The sequence below is a fragment of the Opisthocomus hoazin genome, chromosome 4, assembly GCF_030867145.1.
Source record: "Opisthocomus hoazin isolate bOpiHoa1 chromosome 4, bOpiHoa1.hap1, whole genome shotgun sequence".
NCBI classification, from domain to species: domain Eukaryota; kingdom Metazoa; phylum Chordata; class Aves; order Opisthocomiformes; family Opisthocomidae; genus Opisthocomus; species Opisthocomus hoazin.
In genome coordinates, this window is record NC_134417.1 from 88,998,045 (window position 1) to 89,025,508 (window position 27,464).

Here is a 27,464-nt window from a genome sequence, read left to right on the forward strand (position 1 = left end):
TTCTGTGATTCTGTATTACATTCAAACAACAGATGAGTAGGTTGCAGCCCCATCCTTAGCCTAAGGGCAAAAATGACTGTTTTGCATAAATTGGCCTGTTCCCAACCCAGCAATACATTAACTGCTAGTAACTAACTGGAAAATAATTCAGCTGAACTGGAACCAAGATCCCATCTGCACAAGAGCACATGCTTTATAAACTGATCATCCCGTTTCAAAACACCAGCATGATTTCAGATACTGCCAGTTTCTGAGCCAGCTTCCAAACCAGTTTAAGAGTAACTGGGGAATTGAGAGTACATCCACAGACAGTTGGAGTTCTGCTAAAACGCAGTGTCGGTACGGACTTCTGCTCCATGTGCAAACTGTTCAATCACGTCAGACAAATGTCTCCCACAACATAGTGGCCAGATGACGAGGTTCGCACTAAAATTAAGGCATCCACTCCACATTACAGAACAGTTACAAAATTTTGGAGAGGAAAAAATCTACTACAATGTCTTCAAAAAAAAAAAAAAATCTTTGGCTACTCCCTAGAATATAACTTCTATTTCAGCTAATGGTGTGTATTATACACGGTACTAGGTTTGGTTACAACAGTTCCCTCCTGAGTTTTCCAGTGCACAAGTAGAAGCTACAGATTTGCAGAACAGGGGATCAGGCTTAAGCTGAGAGAGAAAGAAATGGAGTTTGGCTGATGCTGACTGGAAAGCTCTTCCAAGCCCAGAAGGGGAAGGATATCAGGAAAAAACAAAAGACAGAAGGAAGAGCCAGAACTGGAGCCTAAACATAAATATAAATAATGCTGTCATTAATAAGGATGTTTAAAGAAGTCTGGTGATGAGTAACCGATTTCAAAGCCCAACAGAAAACAAAAGAAAGGACATTTACAGATTGATATGGAAAAAATGCATCTATAAACAAACTCCTGTCCATCAATATACACCGAGCAGCACACCAACAGGAAGCCTACAAAATATTGTGCAATCTGATGAAGCATTTAGCATTATTTATCATTCACCATTAAAGTGTCTCAGTACATTCTGATGCCAATCGCAAACCATCTTACATCTACTTAGTAAAGCACAATCTCTCAGTGCATGCTGTACAGCAATTGAAAGTTAAGTGGTTTTCTGCTCAAACTCACAAGCTTCCTAGTCTGCTCTGAAAGCTGCTAAGGCAATAGCTCCTACTGACAGCAGCAGTCACCAGGAACGAGCTGTACTCAGCCTTACCCTCACTCGGTAAAACCCGACCTATAACTGCTGCGGGTCGAAGACAAACGTGCAGAGAGCGACTTTTTCTGGAGTCCCTGTTGCTCACACCAGTTCTGCAGCAGACAGGCGAATGTCCATCCAGCTGCACGAACGGAACAGACATCCCATTGCTCCCTCCGCTGCCCCCCAGGAGTGAAGAGCAGGAAGCCCCACAGCTCGCCTTTCCCATTTTGCCACGGCTGGAGTGTATCTGATTAGGCCTGACTCGATCCACAGAAGCCAGTTCCAACTTCCCAGAAGCAAGCAGTTGATTTCCACCCATGACAGCAGTATCTGAGCAACGAAGACACAAGAAACCCAGGAGCAGAGCGATATCCTGAATCTGTAAGAGAGCAACTTTCAGGTTTCGTATACTGACACCAGGCAGTCCATTGTAAATGGTCTTGAAACGCAGCAAGCGCAGTCCTGTCTTGCACCGCACACAGGTACCCAGTAAAACTGTCTCCTTCAATGCCCTGTACTACGTGCTACGCCAGTGTTCTCTTTCGCAGCAAAATGAGAGAGTTCCACAGTTCACCACCTCCCTGTTGTGCCAACACATCTGCTTGCAAAGCCATACTGTAAATGAGATCACATCAGTAACTGGTAATCCAGTTTTCCAGGCAGGGTGGAGACCAAGCAGCCAGGAACTTCTTAAACCAGCTTTGTTGCTGGAGAAAACTTGTGTGTAATTGCACTTGAGGCAAGAAGTCCTAATTGTTCCACTGATTCACCTTCAACAGCAAGCCACCACAAACATCGAGGCTTCCTGTTCCAAATCCAGAGCACACTTCCTTGACCTCACCTACATCGGCAAGCACGCGTAATGGCATTTAGGAAGCTTGCTTCTGATGCTCCTCCTCAGGAGGAGAAGAAAGTATCCACGCGACAGTCATCAGCCACGCTGCTTAATGCTTCAGTGCATGGGGCTGAAGAGTACAAAAACCTGAGCAGAAAGGACAGCTTGTTTAGAACAAGATTACAGATAAATGCAGGAGTATTAGGGCTGGAATTTTACGTGCCCCGAGAAGCAAAAGAAATGTACAGCAGAGCTAGTTGCTGTGGGAACCACATCTTGCATGTTACACTATAACTTAAGTGTCAGGACAAAGATACAGGACAAGTTAGGTGCAAAGAAAACTCCTCCTTTAAATTTGGCAAGCGGAACAAGAAAATTTAACACTCTAACTTAATCTCCAACAACAAAAAAGCAGGTAACAGTACCTGCATTGATTTGCCATTTAAAGGCCTGGCATAAATTGGCTGGAAAACAGTGCTGGGGATCACTACACAATTTTGTGAGAATCAAGACCTGCCCCAAAGCTGATGGACACTGATGCTGAACACGCGCATCTTTGAGAACCAGGAGCTGGCAGGATTCAGTGCTGCTTCTTTTAAGACATCTCGGCCGAAGCCAGCGGTTTCGGTGAGCCTGACGGTCATCAGAGCCAAGAACTGAATCTGCATCTTGTCAGTCTCTGACAAACGGAGGAAGAAAATGTGAAAGAAGAAGGAACAGCTGCTTGGATTCAGTACTTCTGGGGCTGAGGGATACAGATACAGCGAAAGAACACCCAAGTAAAGAAAAGAACAAGTTATACAAAACAAAGGAAAAGATATCCAAGTAGATTGCTGGGGTTTCTGGTTTCGAAGTTTCTTCTTAACCCTGGTTAAACCACCTCAGTACAGAGGGAGAGAGTTAAGGAAACCTGCAGTTCTTGCCTCCTTCCCTCTAGAGCACTTCCATGGATGTGTAAGGAATACAACAAGATTAAGGCAGGGAGCAAGGTAACATAATAAAGCAGCAAAACAGCCTAGTGCAGTTGAGACTGAGACATTTATAAGAGCAAATCTGAAGACTATTTTTTTTTTTCATACTTTTCTTATTATAGCTAGGAGTGGCAATGTATCCACACACTCTGCATTTTGCAATCATGTACAGCCTACCATCTCCTGCCTCTGACTTATCCCATCCTTAATTGTTTGAAATTAAGTTGTGTCTCTACAAATAAAATTAGAAAACCTCCAGATGGACCCAAAATAGCATAGCTTTATCCTAACAAAATAATTAAACATAAGCACAAGGCTTTCTAAGAACCTGTGGCTTATACTTTGATCATAGCTCACTGCTGGAATTAGTAGTGGCCAGATCAGAAATTAAGATGGCAGAAGTAGACTAAGCAGGTCTCCGCCAGGGAGATAGGACTAAAACTTGCCATACCTCCCTTTCAGTCTGGCTTGCTGAACTGCTGGCCAAGCACTTCATCAGATAATCAAGATCAAAGGCTGAAGTAAGAAGTTGATTAGATAATCTGAAAAACTTTTGGAAAATACAAGGTTTAACTATTTCAGTACAGTAATCTCCTTAGCAGACTCAATTAGGAGCCTTCAGGAAGTCAGGAGATCCAAGAGCCCTATCTTGCAACGTTTCAATACTTAAAGGATTCAAACAGTTTAAAAGTATTTTGGAAGTCTCATGTGCTGTAGGCTAGGACAGTAGAAATTGTTGTACGATGTGGCAAGCCACCACAGGCGTCTGCTTCACAGGAGCAACTGTTTTGTAGAGTTAGTCATGGCCTTGGGTCACCTGTGAAATGAGAGCTCTTGTTAAAACCAGCGAGAATTTAGAGGAGCAAACAGGTCACAATCAGAAAAAGCACAAGAACAAAAGGACAGCTGCTCCTCTTCCTACTAAGAAGCTGCGAGAGTCAGAGAGCGGGACTGGGCTTCAGATGGCTTTAAAGAGGCATGAGTAAAATCCGCAACGGGAATGCCAGGGAGGCAAAGAGCGGGTCAGCAGCTATCTAGAAATAGCCATTGGAGTTTAGTTTGGACCAAAAGGCCAGGGTGCCAAGCTGACATTGCTAAGGTTAGATCCCTACAAAACAGTTCTGTCATTGGAGGAAAGGGTCTGAAATTCCTCCTGAAGGGAACAGAAACAGCAGATATTTCACAAACCTGACTCAGGCACGCAGCACCAGACCTACAAGAGGGTGTGAGAGTAGCTGGACACACCAGCACCTCTTGTCACTCCCAGCTGGGTATCATCACAGGCACGTCTCTGCCATCAGCAACAACTCTGCGCTACGCCTGCTTTGGTGTCAAATCTGCCAGCTCAAACTGCTCTCGGCACTAACTTCAGCCAGCCTGTCTGACTTGGCTCTGAAGCAGATTAGCAGTTTTACGTGCTGCTCCCCAGAAGCTCACCAGTACGTTACCTCCTCGATGCTGACAACTGTCTAAGATAGAAAATGGTCTCTTCCACCAACATGGTACTTGCAAAGTGCAGACAAAGAGTTCAGTTTTAGCGACAACGCCCACCAGACAATTAAGCTACCTTTGAGTGCACGGGCTGGCTGCTCAGAGGAGCGAGGCACTGTCATCAGACAATAATGCTTCACAGATTTACAGTATTTTCCCTTAGAGACATTTCTAAAATACTTGCATATATGACTAGGTTAAGATTTCAACAAAAATTCAGCAATCAGAAAATAAATTAAATTGCACTTACAACAAGAAAAAAAGGCTTGCATTACAGACTGGCCCGTCTCATGGGCTGTTTATCAAAGTAATAAAGTCAGTCTAAGTAAGCTGAAATTAAAACTAGTTTCAGCCTGAAAACACATGCCAGCATACCCTGACACTGATGGAAGAGAAGCAATAAGACTCTGAACTTTAGCCCAGAAGCAATTCTCTATTACAAAAGCCATAGTCAAGATACAGAATGGACATCAAACCAGACTTCATGTGTGCTTACTGGGATGTACAAGTCTCGGGTCCATGCTCTCTGAACAGTTAGATAGAATGAAAGAGTAAGGCTGCACTCTGGTTTGGGGTTGGTTTTTTTTTTTTTGCTTTCCGGTTTATAAAAACAGCTCAAAGGTTTTTTCCTGTTGAGAAACTCAGATCATTATTTTTCCCACTGGATGACAGATGACCACAAAACTAGCCACTTTATTACTGATAAGAAGTAAGCTGAAAGGAATGAGAAGCAGTTTTTAAATTACCTCTTGTTAAATACATCACTCAGCCTAAAACCAACTGGAAATTGTCTCATTATAAGTGAACGAAAAAGCTCTTCAGTCAGAAACCTCCAATACACAAGTTTCTGCCCCCATCCTCACAATCATCCTGTAGAATTTGCAAGAGAAATGTAAAATGAGATTTCTGAAGTACAGCCATGAAAAAAAGTACAAAGTGAAAACAGCTGAAAAACACCTCTCAGGGTACCCTCCTGCATAAATAGTACTGACAGGTGATACTCAGAGTCCTTCGGTCTATTTTAGCAATTCCCCCAGCCCCCAGATGATTCATTTTAAGTGAGAAAATTTAACACTTGGCTCACGGAAATGTTATGGGGGCAGAGGGTTACACTGCTACTAGTCCATCTTTTGTTGTACGACCCTAGTCTTCAATGTATGCAACAGAGTAAGAAGCAGTGAGATTTCACAGTACTACTGCACTAAAAGTACCCCACTTCATGCCAGAGCTGCACAAGGGTCAATGATCAGTCTAAGGAAGATGGCCATTCAAAGTGAATATTAAATGACAAGCAGGTCATCATTCACACCATCAAGAGCCTGGTTCTGAAGCAATGATTATTTTTCCAGACATTTTCCGCTGTGGTCTTCGCATTTGTGGTGCCTTGATAATTAAAAGATTGTCCATGAAAAGTCTGATTTTTTTCCACCTTTACACAAAGAAGAACCTCACAAAAAATGAGGACAAACAGAAACAACATTTGGAGGTTTAAGGATGAGCCTGACTTGGTTCTGACAGAAAACCACTGTGAGAATAGCTGTGCGTTTTCTTCAAAGAGGTTGTGCACTCTCCTGAAAAAGGCCAAGAAGATGGGTGCTGCCTCTCTTGCATCCCTGAAACACCATTTCCTCACACTGTGGAAACCTTCCCATAAATACACTTTTTACATACACAGCAAAACTACTTGCACTAAGCTGGCAGGGGCTTCTTTTCTACACAAACAGCCACCATATCTTTAATGACCTGCTACATGTGCCTCCAAGAAAAGAGGGAGTATTGCTTAATGACACATGAGACATTAAAAGCCCTTTAAGACAGACTTCAGTTGGCACAAAATTTGATTTCCCCCAAGAGAACTGCTAAAATTCTCTGAAGATGATCTTCAAAGACACATGTTTTATGGTCGTTTGTCGAGCCCCTCTGGAAAAAGCCAGCAGGTTTAGCCAGATTTTTCCACATCATCTTCTCGCATTTTACAGTCCTCAGTATTAATCCAAGAACAAAGAAGCCAAGAAGTATTTTTAAAAAGCGAGAAAACAGGCGGGTTTTTTTCAGCTTTTGATTCCTTTTCATTAGCATGCCAGGAAAATCATGTCTTCCTAAAGACAGGCCTAAGATGTAGCAACAGTCCTCTGTGTTATCATCCAGAAACTTGATTCCATTTCTTGTCTTGACTGTAACTTAAACAGGGATCCTGGAAAATACTGTGACATCAAATAAAGCATTACTGATAAGACGTTTTCAAACTCTCCCAAAAGCTATTTTTCCAATGTCTGAGAGAATAAATGCAGAAAAGGCAAGTTCCCTGGCTCCGTGTTAACGGGGTAGTAATATGAAATTGCCCCAAGTATTCCCAGTTATTTTGTCAAGCAGATCAAGTGGACAAAGTAACCCAAGCTCTAGAGGATTGATGCTACACAAATCAAGCTGCACCCACTCTGATGTTCTCCTCTCTTTTTAAGGCCATACCCTGACATTTTAGAAGTAGCTCTGCCCAAAATAGAGGTGTTTTAGAATTCCTCACAAGGGCAGCCAACATGTAAATCAGTAAAAATCAACAGAACGGCTGGTTACCAAGAAGCCATCAGCACCATGCAGGCCTCCAAGTGAGAAAAAGGTCAAGGCCTTGCAAGAGGAGTTGCAGTTCTCACGATAAAGCTAGTGGGAATGGTTGGGCTCAGTGCAGTTAGTTGTGCACTTCTCCAGTTCAAAAGCTTATGCTAGGCTTACAGAGCAAGATGAAGAAACATTTGTTAACATGACCTGAGAAGCACCATTTTGGACCCATCATTTGAGAAAATGACAAGGAGATTTGTTTTCTAGAAGTTTAGGATAGTTCCAACAACTACGCCTGCATTTAAGTTTCTCTTGTCAGTGTCTGAAGTCACACGCTCCAGTTTTCAAACACTCAAATGAGTCATTCAGCAAACACATTCAAAGTAACTCTACAAAATACTGTCAAAGACACAAAATAGGAGGGGGGAAAAAAGCTAGCACAGTCATGTGGTTAGGTGTTACTACTGATGTGCATAACATGAAAAGCTATTTCTGAGCTGAAATGGCTTAAGTTAAATATTGTTATTCAAATATCTCAATTCACAAGTGGGAAGCTTAGGAAGTAAACAAGCAAAAGGGTATTAGAGGAAGACAGCTTCTTACGTGACCTTTTAGCGTAAAGAAATTGGACCACTCACCTCCACTAAGTAACTTCATCACCAGCCACAGCTCATCTTTCACCACGAACGATGTGTAGTAAGATACAATGTTGGGGTGATGGCACTGACTCATGGCTTGAATTTCTTTCTGTAAAGAAAAATAAAGCATTATCAGTTGGACTCAGTGATTGTTATTCCTCAGGCACAGAAGTTATCTTCCTCAAGAGACAATGTTCAACGAGGGTGAGAAGAAAAAGGATACCTAGAAGCTAAACGTAGAAAACCCAGAAATACTGAACACGCAGCCTGCATCATACTAGGGCCCCAAGGTGTTTTAGGGTGCTCTTCCTGTCTGTCTAGAAGAAAGAAAAAGTTGACCAAAATGCCCCTGGCAAGGGCAACAAAGCGGTCATAACTGAAACACCCGCATGCAAATACAACGCTGTATTCCCGAAAATTCACACCAGTTTATTACCTAAGAAGCTCATGCTGACTCCTCCTTTCAGTGAGACATGACACAACAGATGCTGAAACTGCTGAAGATTATCATTTGGATAAGAAAGGAAAATATTTGCCTCTAAGAAAAAAGAAAGGTCTCTTATTCCTAATGTTTCTTCCGAGCAGGAAAGCAGATGGCTCAGCTCAATCAGGCTGAAGGCACAAAGGACAGCTCTATCTTATGTCATACTGCAAGAAGAGGGAAATCAGTTTGAGATTAGAAAGTCGCTAGCTACTACGGATGGAGTACAATACGAAATATGCTCAGACATTAAATTGTTTGAGTGTTAATTAAGGGCTGAGGTTTTCCAGGTTACAGGGGGACCACCACCACAGAAAGCACTGACTGATTTTTCACTATGGAAGCACAAATCACCAATTTGCACAGAAATCCTCGCAATTTCGTGACTGTCCACAGACAAAAGCCAGCCATTAAGCCAAGCCTGGCACCGTGCACTACACCCAGCTGGGCCTTTGTGCTTCAGCCAAGCCCCCCAACCTGCCAAGCTGTACTCTCCAGCATCACCCATGCCAGACACTGATCCCTGATACCCTGAACTTCAGGAATGTCTTGGTTGAGAGCAGAAGATGTGGATGACACTTACTTTTCAAAGGTTTAATCACTGCTCACTGTCAGCCCCCTGCCCACGACACAGACTCAGCCAAGTGCCATAATCCCAAACACTGCGAAGGAGGAGAGGAGCAAGGGCCCATCACACCTCCCCCTCAGCACAAGACCTCCCTGGTATCAAAGTACAAGAAAATGTTGTGAGAAGGATTCCCCTGTGTCTAGGACGCCCTTCTCCTGCTACGTACAAAGCTCTGCTTGTGACTGAGTGTAGCGTAAAGGCACACTGCTTCCCCCTTGGCAAGGGTTTAGCTGGCAATGACAGCTACAAAAAAACCATGCTAATGTTGATTTCTCCACTTTAGTACTGCTTTTCAGGGAGTAGGTGCATTTGAGGAATTAAACGCAATGGATTCCCCTTTCTGCTTCCCCAGAAGAGGCATCGACTTTCCAGGAAGCTCCAACAAGCAGATTAAAGCAGAATCCTTCTAAACAGGAAAGGATATCTGAAGAGTGGGCAGTAGGCTATTCATCTCAGGGCAGCATACTCATTGACTAAAAACCACTCTGAAAATAAATACAGCCTGAAACAATATCCTCTGCTTACTCTGACAGCTCCAGCTCCCTTCCTTGCAAACACTCCCTTGTGTCAAGCTATTTTTCAAAAAGGAAATAAATCAGCACCTTTGGAGCTTTCTAAGGTCTTTAGTTAGGTTTCTTCACAATGAAGGAAAATCCCCCACCAGACAAAGATGGCAACAAAAACATTCTTTTCACTTCCCCGCCTCAAATTTCTAACAGGGCCTGGATGGGAACTGGGGCCCTGGGTAAAACAGGTCAGGCTCAGTGACTGGTTCATGCCTTCCATCACACTCCTTGCACAAAATCCAGTTGGTTGGGAAGCGCTGGGCTGCTGTCTGTAAACATAAGCGCAACACTTCTGATTCACACAACCTTTCCAAAACTCATTGAGTTCAGAGTTTTGAACTTCTTTGCTTATCCTAGGACCATTTTGGACTTGCTCAGAGCACTGGACTGAGCCCCTAGTTAAGGGATCCATAAACCGGACACAATCTTGGTCCCTGAGCCTGAAATTAGCATTTTAATTTAAAGCCTAAAGCTTCAAACTAACTTTAAAGATGATTTTTTTTTCTTTTAAATGTGCAAGCAAAATCCAGGTGCCTAACTTCACTCTCCAACAACTAAAAAAATCACACGGGCACAAGTGGCACCAGAGGGAACACGGATGGAAAGCAGCAAGCAGGACGCTGACTGGTGAATCACCCCATCAGCCAGACCTGCCCCAAATCCACCATTTGCAGAAAAGATCTAGAGAAGCTGTTTTCACTTTTTCTTAGCTAGACCACTCAAAATACTTTGAACCAGCTTCCTGGGAGATCAAGACAGTAGAAAGAAGAAAGACATATACACAAACACTGTATATTTTATATATATTAGTGTATCCCACCAGAATTCAGTAGACAGTGAGACAAAGTCTGGATCAAGTTTACTTAGGAGCCTAGACCTGATCAGATCTTTGCCAGTCTAGCGGCTCTGTACTAGAGCATTTTTCAGGCATTCCGTGACACTTAGTTACTATTTTATTATTTTCCAAGAACTTCCTCTCTCATTCATTACCACAGCCTGCTCCCCAGGCTGAGCAGTACATTTTACAAAAAAAGATGTGGAAAATGTTTACAAAAAAAGATGTGGAAAATAACCACAAACCTGATCTATGCAATACAACACCTCCTTCTGCTAGTGGATGTGTAACACAGGCAGATTAAACCATTTCTCACACAGTGCAGCACAGCTCTGAATAATTAATTGCAGCACAGCCCATGATTTCCAGTGTTTTTACATTATTGCCAATAAGAAAGAGCAGCGGTCAAGCAGACTTTCCCTCTCAGCCACACACACCCATCCCATTTTCAATAGTTTTCTTGGCTAGTCTCACAGCAGGTACATCACAGCTTCGTTCCTCTTCACCCCCACAGAGGGTACCGCCATCCTGGAAGCTCAAGACATACAATTATTCTAACTGATCGAGGCAAATCAGTGGGCTTTGCAGTTAAAACATTTCCTCGTATAACTGAAACCAAGCCAGTCCTGTCGTACATACAACAGTCTCTGCTACGGCAGTACAAACGCCAGGGTGGAAGAACTGTAGTTCAGGCAGAAATCCCAGTCAAGGATCACCAGAGAGCTCTACTCAAAAGGACACTTAGAGAAAAGGGAGCAGGAGGGGACAAAATGCAGCAACAGCCCTTCTGCGTGTAGCAAGCGCAGCTTTGATACCATTTCTAAAGCTTTTCACAGAGTTTGCCGCTCTTCAAACATGACAAAGTCACAGCAAGTAAAGATTTCCTCTCCCTACCTCCTCCCTAACAAGACTGCTACCCCCAAATTACACGAAGAAATAACCGAGTTGCGACTGTGCTCCCCTCACTTTCACTAGCACCAAAACTATATCGGAAGACTCCTAATAAAAATCTCAGCGATTTCTACACTACTGCAATAATGTCAGTGCTAAACATCAGAATTTATTTGGACTGCTACATACAAGCTTTAAGCTGCAGACGTTGCTTTATTCCCGCCCTGCCAACAGTCATGGGTGACTTGATACAGAGCCCTCAAACCATCCGCAGATCCAGAGATCTTCCACCCAGTCGCTTACGCACCGACACTCCTCACACTAGATGGCTTCAGTGATGAGACACAGCCTTACTGCCAATTCCCCATGGCAGGATCCATAAGCTACACCTCCTTCTGCTCAGCTACAGAGAATGAATTAGCGACAAGAACATGTCCAGACACAGGCAATGGTTTGGAGATGGTTACATGCTCACCCTGGGCTAGATATTTAAAATATCTGTACTGTCAAATACCAAAAGCAAATAGACTGGGATTAGCTATAAAGGCCTCCATGTCTTCCATTAAGGGTTCTGATGAATGTTTCTAGTAATCCTGCAGGCAATAAAAGACGCATTTCAAGGCTTGCAAAACACTACTAAAGCTGCTGTGAAGTTTAATTTACAATCATAAGAAACCTATTAGTCTCCTGTAAGTCAGGCATCCTTCTGGAGATCTGCTGTTTCGGAAGCGCGTTTATTTGCCCACTGACATCCAACTGAAGTAGAGTTACGAGGAGCAGAGATACAAAGCTGGTAAGGCTGCAGCTAAGCTACTAGGCTGAACTTTCTTAACTGGTATTTTCTGTTCACATCATCACTTTCTACTCCTTGTGTTTATTCGCCCCTGAGGCATGTTTCAAAGACACTTGTTCTCAAATACAACAGTGAAAAATGTGCTTTATTTAGATTTACTTCCCACATGTTGACAAGAACTCAAGAGATACAACACAGCAGCAGTCTGCTTTTATATGGCTACCTGCCGCTTCACAGGAATCCAGAAAGCTGTCAGCCTGGCTATCCCATTCGCAACACAATAAATCACAACAATAAGAGAATTGAGGAGGGAAGGCACGCCCCGGGGGGGGGGAAATCAAAGCAGGTCAGGTGTGATCTCCCCCCTGAAAACACAAATGCTTCAACTATGGCTGGCAAAGAACTTACACCTTGAGATTTCTGCTGAGAGATAAGGCATTAAAGCTTCTCTTCAACCTTTTAAAGCAGGATTTAGAGCTCCAGTCCTACAGGCAGCCATAACTGTTCAAGTTTTGCTCCAAGTGAAATTCCAATGATTTAACTAAAAGGTTGTAAAAATGAGAAGATTAATTAATTCCCCTTTTTAAACATCAGCATAAAAAAACCCTTGTTCTTCTACCATAATCAACTTGAGAAATATTTTTTGAAGGAGATGGGGAAAGAGCACAAAGCTCAAAATCAGAGATTCTGATCTAACTTCCACCTCTGGATTATTCAGTTCAACTCCTTACCTCAAGATGTGGCTACAGGAGATAGACTGGCACAAATAAAAAGGGGTTAAATTAGCCCGTCCAGACCAACAGCGGATAAAAAATTATTCTGAAAGGGATAAAAAGTCTTCATCCATAAATTAGTTAATCTTAGGTGATGGGAACAAACCACCCCTATGGCAAGTCACTCAGCAGTTGCCCATTTCAATGGCTATTCTTCAGTGGTTGTTCCCTCTTTCAAGGTCTGCAGTATCAAGTGACAAAATACTGAAGGAAGCAAATGTTTAAAACTGTTAGGGTGTAGCAATTCATACGCACCCATTTTTTACTGGTTTCAGCCACAAAGCAAATGGGCGAGTGACTGACTCAGCTCCTAGACACAAGCGAAGCCAGCTTTACCCACTTTGCCAACTAACATATCACTGACCCTTACAGTCGTTCATACCAATACCCAGTGTTTACAGCTCAATAACGCCTCAAATCTGTGATTAGTCCATGCAGTCAATTGCAAACTCTCTGAAGTTATTTTCAGGCACCATCTCATGTTCATACAGTACAAGTGGAGGAAGACATCGTGCATTAGGAATTTCACTCACCATTAATCCTGATGTTCACACTGAACTTTGCAAAAACAAAAAAAAAAACAAAAAACCACCAACTTCAACTAGCACATTAAGGTTTCTTTTGTTGCTGCTTTGAGAAACAATACGACCAAGGTGTACTCAGGTTTAAGTATTCTGTAAAGCTGCAATCTCATCATGCAAGAAACACATAACATGGCACATCAAACAACCGTGCAGAAACCACATAGTATACATCAGACTCTCTGGTCCTGACACTTCGGGACTTTTGCCCCCAGAGCAAGTTTAAAGGTCCTCAGGACTGGAAATGGAATTATAATGGCAATTCCCATAAGATGACAGGCATGGATGAAATGTCTGTATTACTTCTACAGCAGTCTGCTGCTTTGTTCCCAACAACCTTCTAGTGTGGTTAATCCACTTGTAGGAACTGCTCTGTCAGATCAAAGCCAGTTCAATATCCTGTCCAAGTCTTCAAAAGAAGGTGTAAAACCCTATAACAAGCAGTTACACGATTATCTGCCCAGAGGGAAGACTTCTGACTAAGCCTGGGCAGTTAACAGTTGGCTTATGCTTTAAACCAGAGGAGATCATAATCCTTTTTTTAAATCCTATCTAATTTAACCTTTTCAACTATAGGTTGATTTATTTAATCTCACACAATGTTTGATCTCCATATTATTGGCAGAAAGCTCCCCAGGTAAATTCCATGAAATTCAAAAGGACATTTCTTTTTACTATAGTTAAACTTATTCCCTCGGCCTCCTTAACTGCATTCTGACCATACCTTCACTTCACTCCACTTCTGTGTAGACCTGCCAGGCTGAGTCCTATCAGTCTCTGGACTAGGAAGAGTTTGCAGTCCATTCCGAGGAGCAGCAATGCTACATCTCCCATGCTCCTTCCTGAACCCATCTCCTGGTGAATCATCCTAGGAACTAAACAGGCAGCAGTTCCCCCCAGCTGGAAAAGCCCAGTGTGAAATATCCCTTAGCTTATGTTTCCTGCTCTGCCGTTCAACATTCCTGCGAACTGCTAAGCTGACAACCCACGTCATCTGCTACTCAAAGCATAGAGGAAAAACCCATCTGGACAAACGAAAGCTAGCTCAGTTTTAATCGCTTGGAAATGAAGGAGAGTTTGCTGGACAGAGGGGAGATTTAGGGTCTTTTAGATCAATAATTCTTTAAAACAAGAAAACACTTATACAAGAAAAAAAAAGCTGGAGGCATGGTTATTTTGAGGGAGATGTTATATCAGTGTGGTTCAAGGATCGGCAACAGCAGCAACACAACCAGCGTCCCAAAAAGGAAAGGTAAGAGCAAAACACCAGTGAACAGTGTCCAGCTGTGAAATACACCACACGAGCACACTGTTTTCAAACCCACACCAAATGCTGCATAACTTTGTTAACTACTGTGGGTTGCAAGACAAGCAAGAAGTGTAACTTTAATAACAAAAAGTCCAAGACAAATTGTAGACAATGCTGTACTTGACCACTCGTCCTTACACTCCACTCCCAGTCATGCTGGTGAGCAAGAATCATTATGAACTATATTGTACTTCCCTTCCAGCTGAACCCCACCTATCATCTAGAAAACATCTGGGAGCATTCAAAAATATATAGAAAAAAGACTGAAATCAAGCACTGAAATCAATTTGTGACTGACATCACCTGATTCAGTGGCTGGGCTACAAAGAGGCACATCTCTGCACTGCATTATTTCTGCCTGTCTACGTTCTTTACAATAGCTACTAGCACTTCTGCAGAAAAGCTGAATGCCCTTAACTTGCTTTGCTCATGATGCAACACAATTGTTCCTTCCTACACTTCTGTACCCTGTAGCAGCAATAAATTAATCCATTGCAGTAACCTAAACTGTCATGCAGCAGTTGCAAAGTGTGCAGGTTATCCCTGACAACCCACACGGCTCAAGTGTATGTCAAGATACACAGATCAAGATCAATACCCTAAGCATGGCGTCTCCACAAGCTACGAGCTGCTCCCAGATTCCCTGGCCGCTGGGCACCTGCTGCTATAGAAGCTTAAAGGAAGCTCAAGGCTACTCCTCCACTCAGCTAGCGATAGAGCACTCACCGTGCATTTCCTAACTGCACTCCAAACCAACCTCCTTCTTCCCCTCCACCCGAGGAATAGAAGCGCCAGCCACTACGCACTATGGACACTGAAAGAGCCACAGAAGAAACAACTCATCCTCATCAATGGCTAGAACTGTTTGCTGCTCTCCCTACCCTCTCCCAAGCACCATGACACTGTTTTACCCTCATCCCTACGCAGATTCTGCGAATAAACAAGCTGGCTTCAGTAGAGAAGTCTATGGGTCTGAAGCACTGTTGAAACAGAAAAAAATAAAAAAGGATTTAAGTACAATTTTCTGTTTTCCATCCAACAGCCTGATGACTGGGCAGTGCTGTAACACAAGAGCACTGCCCTGACCCCAGGCAGTACATCAAAGTTTACCGTAAGCTGACTATTGTGCTCTGATACCTTCAGCACAGTAGAAGGATAATGGATCTAATAAAAACCCAAGTTCACGGGTTATTTTAACGGCATTAGGGAAGAGGAAAAAGCAAGGAGGGGGCCTAAGATACCCCAGTTTGAACTCATTTCTCTTCACACTTGCTTCTTAAAACCACTGTAATCTTCAAGGACTTGCATTTATGTTTTTTGGAAGAAGGAAAAACAAACACCAATCCTGCAATAAGAAGTAGTTGTTCAAAGAAAGGTAATTAAACTGATCAGGGAAACTGCCATGAGGGGAGACTACAAGACTGAAAAGCTTGAGAGTATTTACTTTGGGGAAGAAGCAAATGTGGAGACAAGATAAAAAGTAGGGCAGGTAAGAGCAGAGAGCAGGGAACCTCCATCCTTTTGGCTCTCACACGAGGAAATGACATCTAATAAACTGGTGGATTCAGAACAAACCCAGGGAAAACATTTTTTCACACAATACAGACACCTTGGCGACCACTGCCCCAGGGAGCTGCTACAGCTCAGAACCATCCTCTTCCCCCCTCCACCCCTCCATGATTTTAAGTTCAAGAATATCTATAGCTGCATTTTAAAGAGCTTTCAGAAATAATTAAGAGATCAGCTTAAAATTGGATAAGTAAAGCTCAACTGTTACAGGTCCAGACAACAACCTGTTTGGGGAGAAATTATCCCAAAATTGCCCATAGCTTGATTCTTCCACTCTCCTCTGAAATACCAGCTATTAATCACTTACCCGTGCTTCTTAAATCACGTACAAGTTTTCTAGAGGGGCTACAAAACTTTGTGGGCACAACTAAAGGCATGGCACAGAGGCTTATTTCAAAGACCAGGCTCACAATCTGCTTTCTGGGGTATGCAGAAAAGGAGAACCACTCACCGACCACCCTTAGGCCTTACCCTCCTAAAGGAGCTATACGACACCGTTAGAATAAAATCTTTGCTATTCTTCAGCCTGAAATATGGCTTCTGAGGAGATATTGACTGGTTTGGTTGAAGAACAGTTTATCATCAGGATCTCTCGCCACTTTTGCCCAGCCTCCTGGCCTAATGTCTCACTACTAAAGCAGTTCTTTTTATAGGCCATGCCCAAGTTTGTCAGTTGGAGTCATTTAACGCCTGCATTGCTGCCTGTAAAATGCTACAAGGCAAGTCATGAAAAGTCTGTTTACTGACAGCAGGTATGGGAAGACCTCAAATTCCTGCCTCCATCCCAGACACTAACGAACAGTATTTCATACATGATGTCAAGACATAAACGTTTGCTTTCACAGCAGACCTATGCACAAGCCTACACCAGGACCTGCACCAGATGTGGTCACAAAGCTGGAAGCTTTGGAGAGCTGACAACAGCAATTCATTGCAGTCCTGTCCATAACTAGAAAAATCATTTGGAGGAATGGGTCAGCCAGAGATTTAAAATATGCAATTAGAAGTACTTATCTAAAATTAGATGCCAACTCTCCACAGCGTATCTGTCTGAACTTAACCCTTTTTGTTAGTAATTGCCAATTCCAGCTCTCTCAACTACTACACCATGACCATTCAGTCAGGAATACAACTGAGGCAGAGCAGTATGTACAAGCCACTTATAAGATCTGAGAAGAGTACCAAGGGATAGTATCAGGACAAAAAGACCTGACGGGAAAGGGAAGAGATCTCGAACTCCTACACTAGCACGAGCCATAAGAGGATTTGAAGGCAGGTCATCTCAAAAGTCCTACATGCAACCCTTCACACACACTAAAATGTGACAGCTTGAATGAAGTCGTTCCTCACTACAAGAGCAGATTTGCAGGCACCTGTAATGGTAAAAATAGCATTAGTCACTAGATGGAAACTGGAACTGTGGTTCAGGTGACTTGCTGAAGATCATACACGTGTAGAGCCAGCCAGCACTCCTGAATTCTCTCTTCTACTTCCTAATTGCAATCACCAAAACAAAAGCCTGGGTTAATGCTACAGAAGCTGTCAAGATGCAAGTGGAAAGACAAGACAGGTAGGATTAAAAAAATCCTAGAGAGTTGCTTTAAAAGGAAAGGCAATACAAGGCCTCATCTCCCCACCTTCCCTCAACCCCTGCCAGCTAGTATTTACTATGGAAAGTTTTACCCGAGAGAGCTTTCTCAGCTCCAGTAAAGACGCCTCAATGTTCACAGGAACGCCTGTTTCTGCCTGGCTTAAATCCAGGGACCTTCCACACATGAGGTGGATGCAACAGCTGCTGCACGACAGAAGCACCAGCTCCCACACACAGAAAAGCAGAAGACGAAGCCCATACAAGTCAGATGAGAAAAGGAAATTTTAGTTACCACAGCTACCTGCCAGAAACTGTTTTCCATTCAGAAAGTCTTGAGAAAAAAAAAGGCACACGGCAGAAGAAAATTACAGAGCTACAGCTCCAAAGGACTCTACCTCCCGTCCTGAACTCAGAAATAGTGGAGGTTTCCATACAGCAGCCTGCAACACGAGGGAGTGATCCCTCAGCTGGCATCAATACCAGAAAGCAATTAGGAACAAGAGCTAACTCATTCAGTTTTTCTCTTCACAGGTGAAGGGGGAAAAAAGTAAAGAACTGTAAGGAAAGGAAAAGAAAGCAAAACTATTCCCTTAAATTTTAAAGATTCCAGAAGCACGTAGCTCTGGATCCCCCTCAAACTGCAGAGCTGTCGTGGGTAGAGCTGAGCTTCACACTTGCATGTTAACTCCGTTTAAAACAAAGGGATTATACAAAGTGCTTAGCTCTAAACAAACAGCCTGCAGTTCTCTAATAGTTCATCTTGCTAACATTACATACTGTGTCCCACAACCAGGACAACTGAACTGTCTCTAGTGAAATCAGTCAAGTCCTCTCACACCACCTCAAGAAAGGTTAAGGCACTTAGCAAACGCGGAGATTATGCAAACAGAAATACAACCCCCCAGACAATTTGATTGCATACCAGGAGTTCATCCATGCTTGTCTGACACTTCTCCAGATTGATCCGTTTAATTGCCACCTTCTCTTTCTTTGGAGCGCAGAAGGCTGCCTGCACCACTGCAGTTGCTCCACTCCCTGTGGGTGAAAAAAATTAGTTAGAAACATCTTACAGGACTTCTGCAGAAAGGGAGGGAGGTCAGATAACAAAATCACGAGTGCTGGTGAGTAAAGGCAGCAGGAGCCAGGTGAAAACCCAGCGAAGGCAACCCCCACAGCCACTCCAGGTCTGGGCAACTCTGTGCACCGGCTCAGCTGCAACATCGAAGTACTGGGCTAACCGAACAAAAACAAGTGGATCTTCACGATCCCTTGCAAGGATCATTATAGCTCCGCAGACAGAAAAATAAAAAACAGTATCCAGCTTACTTATAACAGAGGAGTGATTCTTCTTGTGTGCTTTTAAACGAAAGGCCACTGAGGTCACACAGACTTTTAACCTGATGTGTTCACCCAAAGTGTCGAAACAACCCACGCTCTTTGCCACCAACACTAATGAGATTCTTCAAATATTTTTATGTCCTAATTGCTGTTCTCATCTCCCCTCATCTTATGCAAAGACAAGAGGTAGGCTTCACTCAAGCCTGTTCAGCTCCAGTTCTCATATCGTAGCACACCGCCTTGGTGTCCGAGTTGAAAACCACAGCCAGAGAACGTTTAAATTCAAATAGGGAAAAAAACACTGTCTTTTAATGTACAGTTGCTCAAATGGCTAGAAGTAAGGATAGAATTCTGGATTTCAGCTGCTCAGCAATATCATATCCTTTGATATCACAGGGATTTTGCAACAATGAGACTTAAAATCTAGTTGATGTTAAAGCTGTATTTGTCGGCTTCCAGAAACAGCTGCAACATTCACATCTCATCAACAGGATGGCCTTACTGCTTTATTCTCTACCCTGATCTTGCTTCCCCAAATTTCCACGCTTCACTGGAAAGGAACACATTGAAATGAATAAAGAAGGGAGTGGGACAGGTAGAAAAGATAGGAATAGCTTCTTATTGTCAATATTCTTAAAAGTGTTATTAAAAATAAACCCACAGCAATTTAGTTCATTATCCCAGGCATAACTCTTGAGCCCCTTTGAGCTGATGAGGGAGATGAGAACAGCTATTCTGCATTTTGGAATAACACACGTATTTTACGAGATTCTCCTATTCTTAACACTGTAAAAACTGCTTCCAGATTCTGCCATACAGGTCAAGCACTTTTTTGAAAACTACTTTTTTTTCTAGTATGTTCAGACAAACTGGGGGCAAAATCTTTCAATCTTCTCTTCAAACAAAGGCTGCTGAGCCTTCCTACAACCACCACCAATGGCCTTCCGCAGTAAGTTCCACCAAGTCACAGCCAAACTCGAAATGCCAGGTGGGGGAAAGAGCTTGAAACCCAGCCCTGAAAGACACAGGAAAGACTGCTCCATCCAAAGTCACACTGAAATAAATTACAAAGCCCTGAACTACGGGACTCTGCTCCTCTAATCGTCAACCAGCACCCGCCACAGCGGAGCTACAGGAGTTTCACTTCACTTTATATGGCATTGCAAGTGTACCCTGGACAACAGCATCAGCTCATCAGTTGATTCCCTGCACCTAAGAGTTTACATTTTAACAGCAGAAGGCAGCAATGCACAGAACACAAAAAGGCAAGGTTGCTAAAGCTGTACTATTTCATGAAGCAAATGGGTTTTTAAGAAGTTCAAGACTGAGACCATTTATTACTTGCACGCATATTACTTTTCAGAGACTATTCATCGCACAGGGCAAAACAAAGCTACCAGGAGAAGCTTCGGTGGAAAAAAAGGATAGCAACAGGGGCAAGAATATTTACAAGGGACTTCGGAAATGAAGTTTCAGTGTCATAAGCAAGGTCTTGAGCAAAGGATGGAGATGATGGAAAAGTTTAGGCAGACATTTAACAAAAAAGGACTCAGAAAAAGCAAGGGGAGGAGGCTTTAACAGCGAGTTTGGCTAGACTGCAAGGAGTACGGCTGAAATACACAATATTACACAGGGGACAAAAATCCCAAACAGAAACCTCCACACCCACTCCCTGTGGTCGTTTTGCCCAGCAGGTATGAGGTGCAGGAGCTGCAGGACTCCAACCTGAAAGCAGCAGCCCCAGCACAGGGGTATTCCCACCCACTGGGAATCCTGGGTTGCACTGACCTGCTCCTCTCCACCCAGTACCTGCTTCTCTAAATTTTTCTGCAGCTTCTTGCAGAGGGGGGGATAAAAGTGAAAACACATAAAGTAACTCAAGATAACGACAGCAAAGCATACAGAAGTGGTGACAAAAGGCAGGAGAAGTGAGTTTGTGTTTCCCAGCACTGCTGGTCTCCCTAAAGCAATAGCCTTTTGAAAGTCAGAACAAAAAACAAACACTTGTGCCTGTATTATTCCTTCGGAAAGGGTTAGATCCCAGAAGAAACGTTGCTGCTTACACATTCAAAGCACCAGTATCATGATTTCTTTCTTTGGATGTCTTGGTGCATAGTAATAGACAGAGGCTGAAAACACAAGCCAGATGCTGTAAGAATATATGAGGATGCACCTCAACTGTCTTGTCACGCAGCCCTTTTCACTCTTCCGTCAGTTTTGCAGTGCGTATTTTCATCTCTCAAGCTACCTGCCCGGTCCTCATCACCACAAGAGTATCCAGAAAGAGTCTTTGAGGACAGATATCTCGGACACTCCATAGTTTCAGCATATACCTGCTTCCCCCCACAACATGATGTACCGGGATTTCTGTGCCAGTTAAACCCAGCTGGTGTAGGCATGACTGGCAGAGATGCTTCTTGCAATCCAGGCGTGATGCCACTACTGTACACCAAGTCTTTCACAAGATGACAGTGAAGTCCAGGCTTTTATAGAAGTGACTACACAAAGAACAGCTTTGTGTTTGTTTTTTTCTGTTGTTTGTTTTTTTTAAGATGTTACTACCAGAAACAATAGATGCAGCCTAATTAAACGCAGGACCATACATGCCGCAGTTCCTTCCCAGTCCTCAAGCCTGCCTGATCAATGCTTGCTAGGACTTCAGGGCAAAAACTGCTTCTCAAAAAGTGTTTGGACAATGCCCCAGCCTACAGGGACCCGATCTGTTATGGGTGTACGGCATTATTTGAACAGTAACAAAATTCCAAACTAAATCCTTCTGGGCACATGGCAGGGAATCATCCGAACTCGAGACTCCTCCCATTTAATTCCCTGCTGCTCCTACTTCTCTGGCAGCTCTCTTCAGTTCGATCACCACCTGCTCTCCCCACTCCCCCCTCTCCCACTAATTCGTCATTTCTTTCAGCTCCTCTGTAGCACTTAATTACAGAGAAACAATGAAATCTCAAAAGCATATCAAGCAAGGATTAATCCAAGCTGCAGCACGATGTGCCACAAGCAAGCTGCTCTTTGGTAGCAGCGGCGGCAGCGTGCCATGCTTCTGGGACAGAACAAAGACAGGTTTCCATGCTTCCTTGAAGAGTACAGAAAACATAGCAACACGGCCACTCCAGGCTTTGCAGCCATACAATTTGTTTGTGAAATTCCAGGGTGGCAAGAGAAAGAAAGGAAAAAAGGTGTATCAAAGCTAAACACATTGCTAAGTGAAAACAAGCACAGATAGAGATGATAACATCAACGGAGAAAAAAAATAAAAAGCCTGGCAAGGAAGTTTTTTAAATTTTAGGAGCAGGTAACAAATATATGGGGAAAGTGGGGAGTGAAGCTGTTTCCCTGGCTGCTATGAACCACCTTCAACGAGAAAAAAACCTACAAGAGCAGCTTGTGCTAGGGTAGGACAACTTGGACAAAGCAACTCTCTGCTGCAATCAGAGCCAGCTGCAGTCCAGCACGCTGCTCAGCTGCAGCGCCATGGGCAGCACTGGGTTAATGTTCTCTGTCTAACTTGCTCTGTTCACCGTTGCTCCCCACCTCAAGACACTGATCAAGGTCAGTGCCGAGGCTCTTCCCTCCGCCTTCCTCAAGATCAGCTTTCGGAGAAAATTCGCTCCCTAGTTAATCTCTTCCAGCAGAACGGCTTAGCAAAACAATGAAAACTGGGCACGGCCACATGCTCGCTGCTTTATTCCTGAAAAGCAGGAGAGTATTTTGTTGAGGGCTGAGGGGGAGGAAAGAGACCCCAAGTGGGTATTAGGATCTGTTTAATACCCCCTGCTTTCGCCTCTGTAGGCTCTCAGATACAGTTCCAACCCTCAGGATAGCAGCTGCGAAATTCCTGCATAAGAGGGTCACGACCTGCTTTAGGAAACACTGCCTAAGGAGGAAAACGTACCCTTTCTAACCCTTGCTTCTTTCATGTCTGTGATTAAATGGTTCTTTCTGAAATAAAACCAACCTCTGAAACGATGAAAACAGCCCAACCCAAAAAGTCCTCAAGCACGCAGACACCGAAGCCTGATTTCCCAGAGTATCTCCTCTGGTCCTCTGATCCATGCTTCCTGTATCTTCAGCATCCAGAGCGCCAGCCTGAACTTCTCCGTAGATTGAGAAAAATTCCCTGCAGAAGTCCACTGACAGCCTTCAAGGGAGGCTGCACGCCACCTCTTCTGCAGTCACTTGCTGTCACATAACTCATATGAAGCTTGCTTTTTTTAAAAAAACAAAAAAACCTCCAAGAACTCTGTTAATGGCAACCAACGATTTCAAGGCCATTTGGAGGAGTGGAGAGACAGGGGACTGACCTGAGGCCACAGCCCGTTCAAATACACTTTGTTTCCAAAGGTAACAGAATCTTTGCAGCCACGTAAGGACATTGCAGCTCTCCCAGTCAGACTGGGATGAATTGCACTGATGCCTCCTCCCAGGCAAACGCAATTGAAGCCAGAGGTCCTTTTGGCAGAGATATCTCCTTAAGCAATGGGAATGGTTATGCCAAACCATCACAAGACAAACATCAAATCCTGGCTCTAGAACTGTATTCGCCCACCATGTGCAATGGCAATTCAAAGTAGCTACACAAGAAGAGTCGTCTCAAAACAGGGTGGCCCAAACTTTAAATCTGTCCCACCACTGGAAACTGAGTTTCAGGTACCCTGGGAGATGTGAAAACTTCCCTTCAGGGTAATTCAGCTGTTTCAATCAACACCTTCTGTAACAGTCTTGGAGCAGTCTTTATCTTACTGCAGTATCAAATCCCCTCTGTAGAGCAAATACACTCTTCTGGAGTCAGCTGAATGTTACAAGCAATTCAAGGAACCTCTGGAGGCCTCTAGTCCGCTCTCCTGCTGAAAGCAGGGACCAAATCCCAAGTTAGATCAGGTTCCAGCAGCATCACATTCAATCTCATTTTGAATATCTTTAACAGATATTTCTACAACCTTTTTGGCTGTTCTGTGTTTGACAACCCTCATAATCAAGCTTTTTTCACCCCCTCACTATCTCATCAGATTTCCCAACATCGCTTACAACTATGGCCTTTCGCCGTGCATCTCTGCAGAGTCCAGCTTCATCTCTTCTGTAACTCCCCACTATATAGCAAAGGACAGCAACAGCATCCCTCCTCAGCTCACTCTTCCAAGGCTGAAGAAACCCAGCTCTCCCAGCCTGCCCTCGTAAGTTGCATTCCCAAGTCTCCCCCAACATTAGACCACACTCAGCTGAAGACCTCTGCACAACCCTGCCCTCCCCTTTCACCATTCCCTAGCACACACAAGCTCTCTATTTTTAAGCCAGATCTGGAATCCATCCTCCACTATCTGGAGCGCAGTGCCAGAAAGCCGCTCGTGACGCAGGCTCTGTTTATAATTGTGAGCCCGGGTTTTCCTCTTATGAACAATGCACACAAAACACTTCCCTGCAAGGCTGCTCTGGACCAAGAAATGGCTTTCAGGCTCCAGGTATCCAGTTTCAGGTAAAAAAAGATAAAAATTCAGAATCAAGTCCTGTGGGCTCTGGCACAGTCTCTCAATGGATTTATCACACACCCACCAAAGAAACCTCCTGTTGTGATTAGCTGCAGAAGCAGCGAGAGAAGCAGACAGCTGGCTTCACTTCACATCTTTTTACGGGATTACCCATCTACGATAATGAGCAGAAGATCCAGCCATGGAATCACACACACCCCCCTGCCTTCCAGGGCCTCTTGGTCAAGGATGTGACACGAACGGTCCTCACTCCAGATCATGCAGACAGGACAGCCAAAGCCCAGGAGACCTTTAATGCTCTATAACACAGACTCAGTACTCACATCTGCCACCACAGGCATGGGGACGGCCACCTCCACCTCTGGGTGCTTCCACTCTTTGACAGCCTCATGCCAAAGAGCTGTGGGAGCCCTGCTCTACGGTTACTTGTTCCAAGGACAATACAGTAATAAAACAAGAAGCTACAAGACTGGGAATAGAATTTCTTAAGTGCTCTTACAAAGCACAGGGAATATACAAATCTAATTAAAGGAGAAATTAAACATCAGATTGCAAATTCAGATTGATCTTGCATTGCTTGATCCGTTTGCTACAAAGGCAAAGCTACACCTCTATCTTCTCTACCTCATTTGAGGTTTCTGGTGAGAAGATAGTTCTCTTGCAAAGAATGGGCCTCTTCTAAATACAAGCTAGCAAAAAACCCTACTCTTAAATTTGTACGCAGCTCAGTATGGGGTGGGAACACCCCTTTCCCCAAGCAAGACTTGGGAAGAAGGGTCCACACGGTGTCAAAAGTCTTCCTGGCACAAGCCCCACGATTCAGTGGGGTAATGCAACATGAATCATCCCTGAATACGGTCATAGTTCTTCAAGCCATCTCCCCACTATGTGTCAAATTCCTGCTGCAAAATGAAAGATGCAATCCACACTGACAGTTACAAATAGCATTAATAAGACCAAAGGGAGTTCGGAACGGGACTCAAGGCATAGTAATAGTACTGCCACAAAGTGGACAAAAAAAAAATCTGCTCACCCACAGTGAAGAGAAAGCTTTCACAGGAAAGCATCGTCTACTCAGCCCAGTACTGCAGGAGGAGTGTTGGAAATGTTAACGACCCTGGAAGTGAAGTTACAGCCCTGAATCAGCAGGAAGATCACTTGGGTGCTTCTAGCACTGCTCAGAGCGAACCCACACAGTAAGACCACTCTGAACGCTGCTGCTCGAAATGTGCAAGCAGCAGTGAAACCAGCAAGGGAGAACACAGTTGGTTTTGCTTCTGTTGGAAAACCTGTGGGAAACTAAAGCAGCAGCAGAGCAATCCATGGCCAAGACAACAAAAAAAGGCTACAAAACCCCAACAGTGAGCAGAGCTCCCTTCCTGCAGGAACACAGGGAGTATGGACACGCACCTACCCCTGGGAAGCTCCCAGAGCTGCACCGACCCAGCCACACTCACTCCCAGACCCTTCCACCGCTCACTCCTGGTATGGGTTCACTACAAATAGCATTTGCCACGGAGAGAGGAACCAGGGCTTTATGCCGATCTCTCCGCAAGCTGAAGGATGACACATCCACGGCACAACATGGCAATATCCTACCTAAAACCCTGACAGAGGCAGTAAAAGGCCAGGCTTAACTCTGTGTACCCTCTCCCAACTCCAGTCATGCGGTATCTGATCTACAGCGGAGGCAGAAAGATATTGAGTAAAGAAGAGGGAAATAAATACTTGCTAATACTGTGCAGGGAAGAAATAAATCATCTATTATAATAAAGCAGCACAGGCGAAGCCAGAAAGTGAAAGCAGATTTAACTGAAGAGTTGTGAGCAAGCCAATTTTAAAGCCCATACTGGGGGGTGGAGGACAATCAGCCATCCCCACTGGCTATATATCACAGCATAAGTACACATTATATATGAAGATGCCTGTGCTACGAGCGTGCAGCACTCCCACAGGCAGGTGTAATATCTGAACTCGCACATTTACAAGAAAATAGCTACCTTTGTATTTCTGGGGAAAAGGCTTTAAAAAGAATAGCTCAACCCTTTTTTAAATAAATTATTCTAAAACATTGCATTTCCATGTGGTCAATGTCAAAATGTCACTGCGCCCTTCAACACGGCATAATTCATCACTGAAAGAGGCACGTTCATTCCTCTTTCAGGCTCACCTTGAGCACAGCCAAGTGCTGCAAACATTTAGCTGGGTTCAAGCCAAAGGTGACTGCCCGTACGTTAAGGCACAGAGCACGCACTGGACGACACTGAGAAAGCGTGATAATTGGGAGGTGGCATGTCCAGCCACACAATTAAGACTAAAATATAAGTGACTTCTGTTTCGCATCAGCACGTCTGATGACTACTGTCTAGACCTTCTAATGAAAGAATTGGTAGGAGGAATGCAACAAAGCATAGTTACAACTAGTGAAATCCTATTTTTGTTTCATTTAAATTGCAGGTGTATCCCTCTGTAATGACCTCTGGTCATTTATTCCAGTATAGCCAGAGCTCAAGCAGTTTGTGATTCTGTGCAAGTTGCGAGGCCGTTTATTTCAAACGGTACTCACACACCAGGGATTTCTGTTGTTAAGACTCAATTACACGTCTTCCTCAAAGCCCGAGAATCTTTGCTCAATCATTTCGTGTTAGTACCTGCAGTGTCCACCAGACAACTAATACTTCAGCATTAATCCAGCATGTTCAAAAAATTCCAGAAAATCAGAAGTCGATTTCTGAAACTCAGATATACAGTCAAAAAATCTGAACTACACGTAAACTTGCTGACAATGAATTATTCACCATCTTGATGCGAGCTCTCGCTGCTGACAATACCACGGAAACCCACACATTGTGTTCAGAGGTTTCTGCCCATGTAAGACAATGTCTTTCTCAAGACTC

General features: G+C 43.8%; 1 protein-coding gene across 1 annotated transcript in view; it reads right to left on the minus strand.

The window, feature by feature from the left end:
- Nucleotides 1-27,464, minus strand: part of OXSR1 (oxidative stress responsive kinase 1) — a 93,213-nt gene that overhangs the window by 55,370 nt on the left and 10,379 nt on the right. The window contains exons 2-3 of the mRNA XM_075419836.1: nucleotides 18,651-18,763; nucleotides 7,712-7,820 (exon numbers count right to left, since the gene is read on the minus strand). Coding sequence (XP_075275951.1) covers nucleotides 7,712-7,820; nucleotides 18,651-18,763 — 222 coding nt within the window. The remainder of the gene's footprint in view (nucleotides 1-7,711; nucleotides 7,821-18,650; nucleotides 18,764-27,464) is intronic.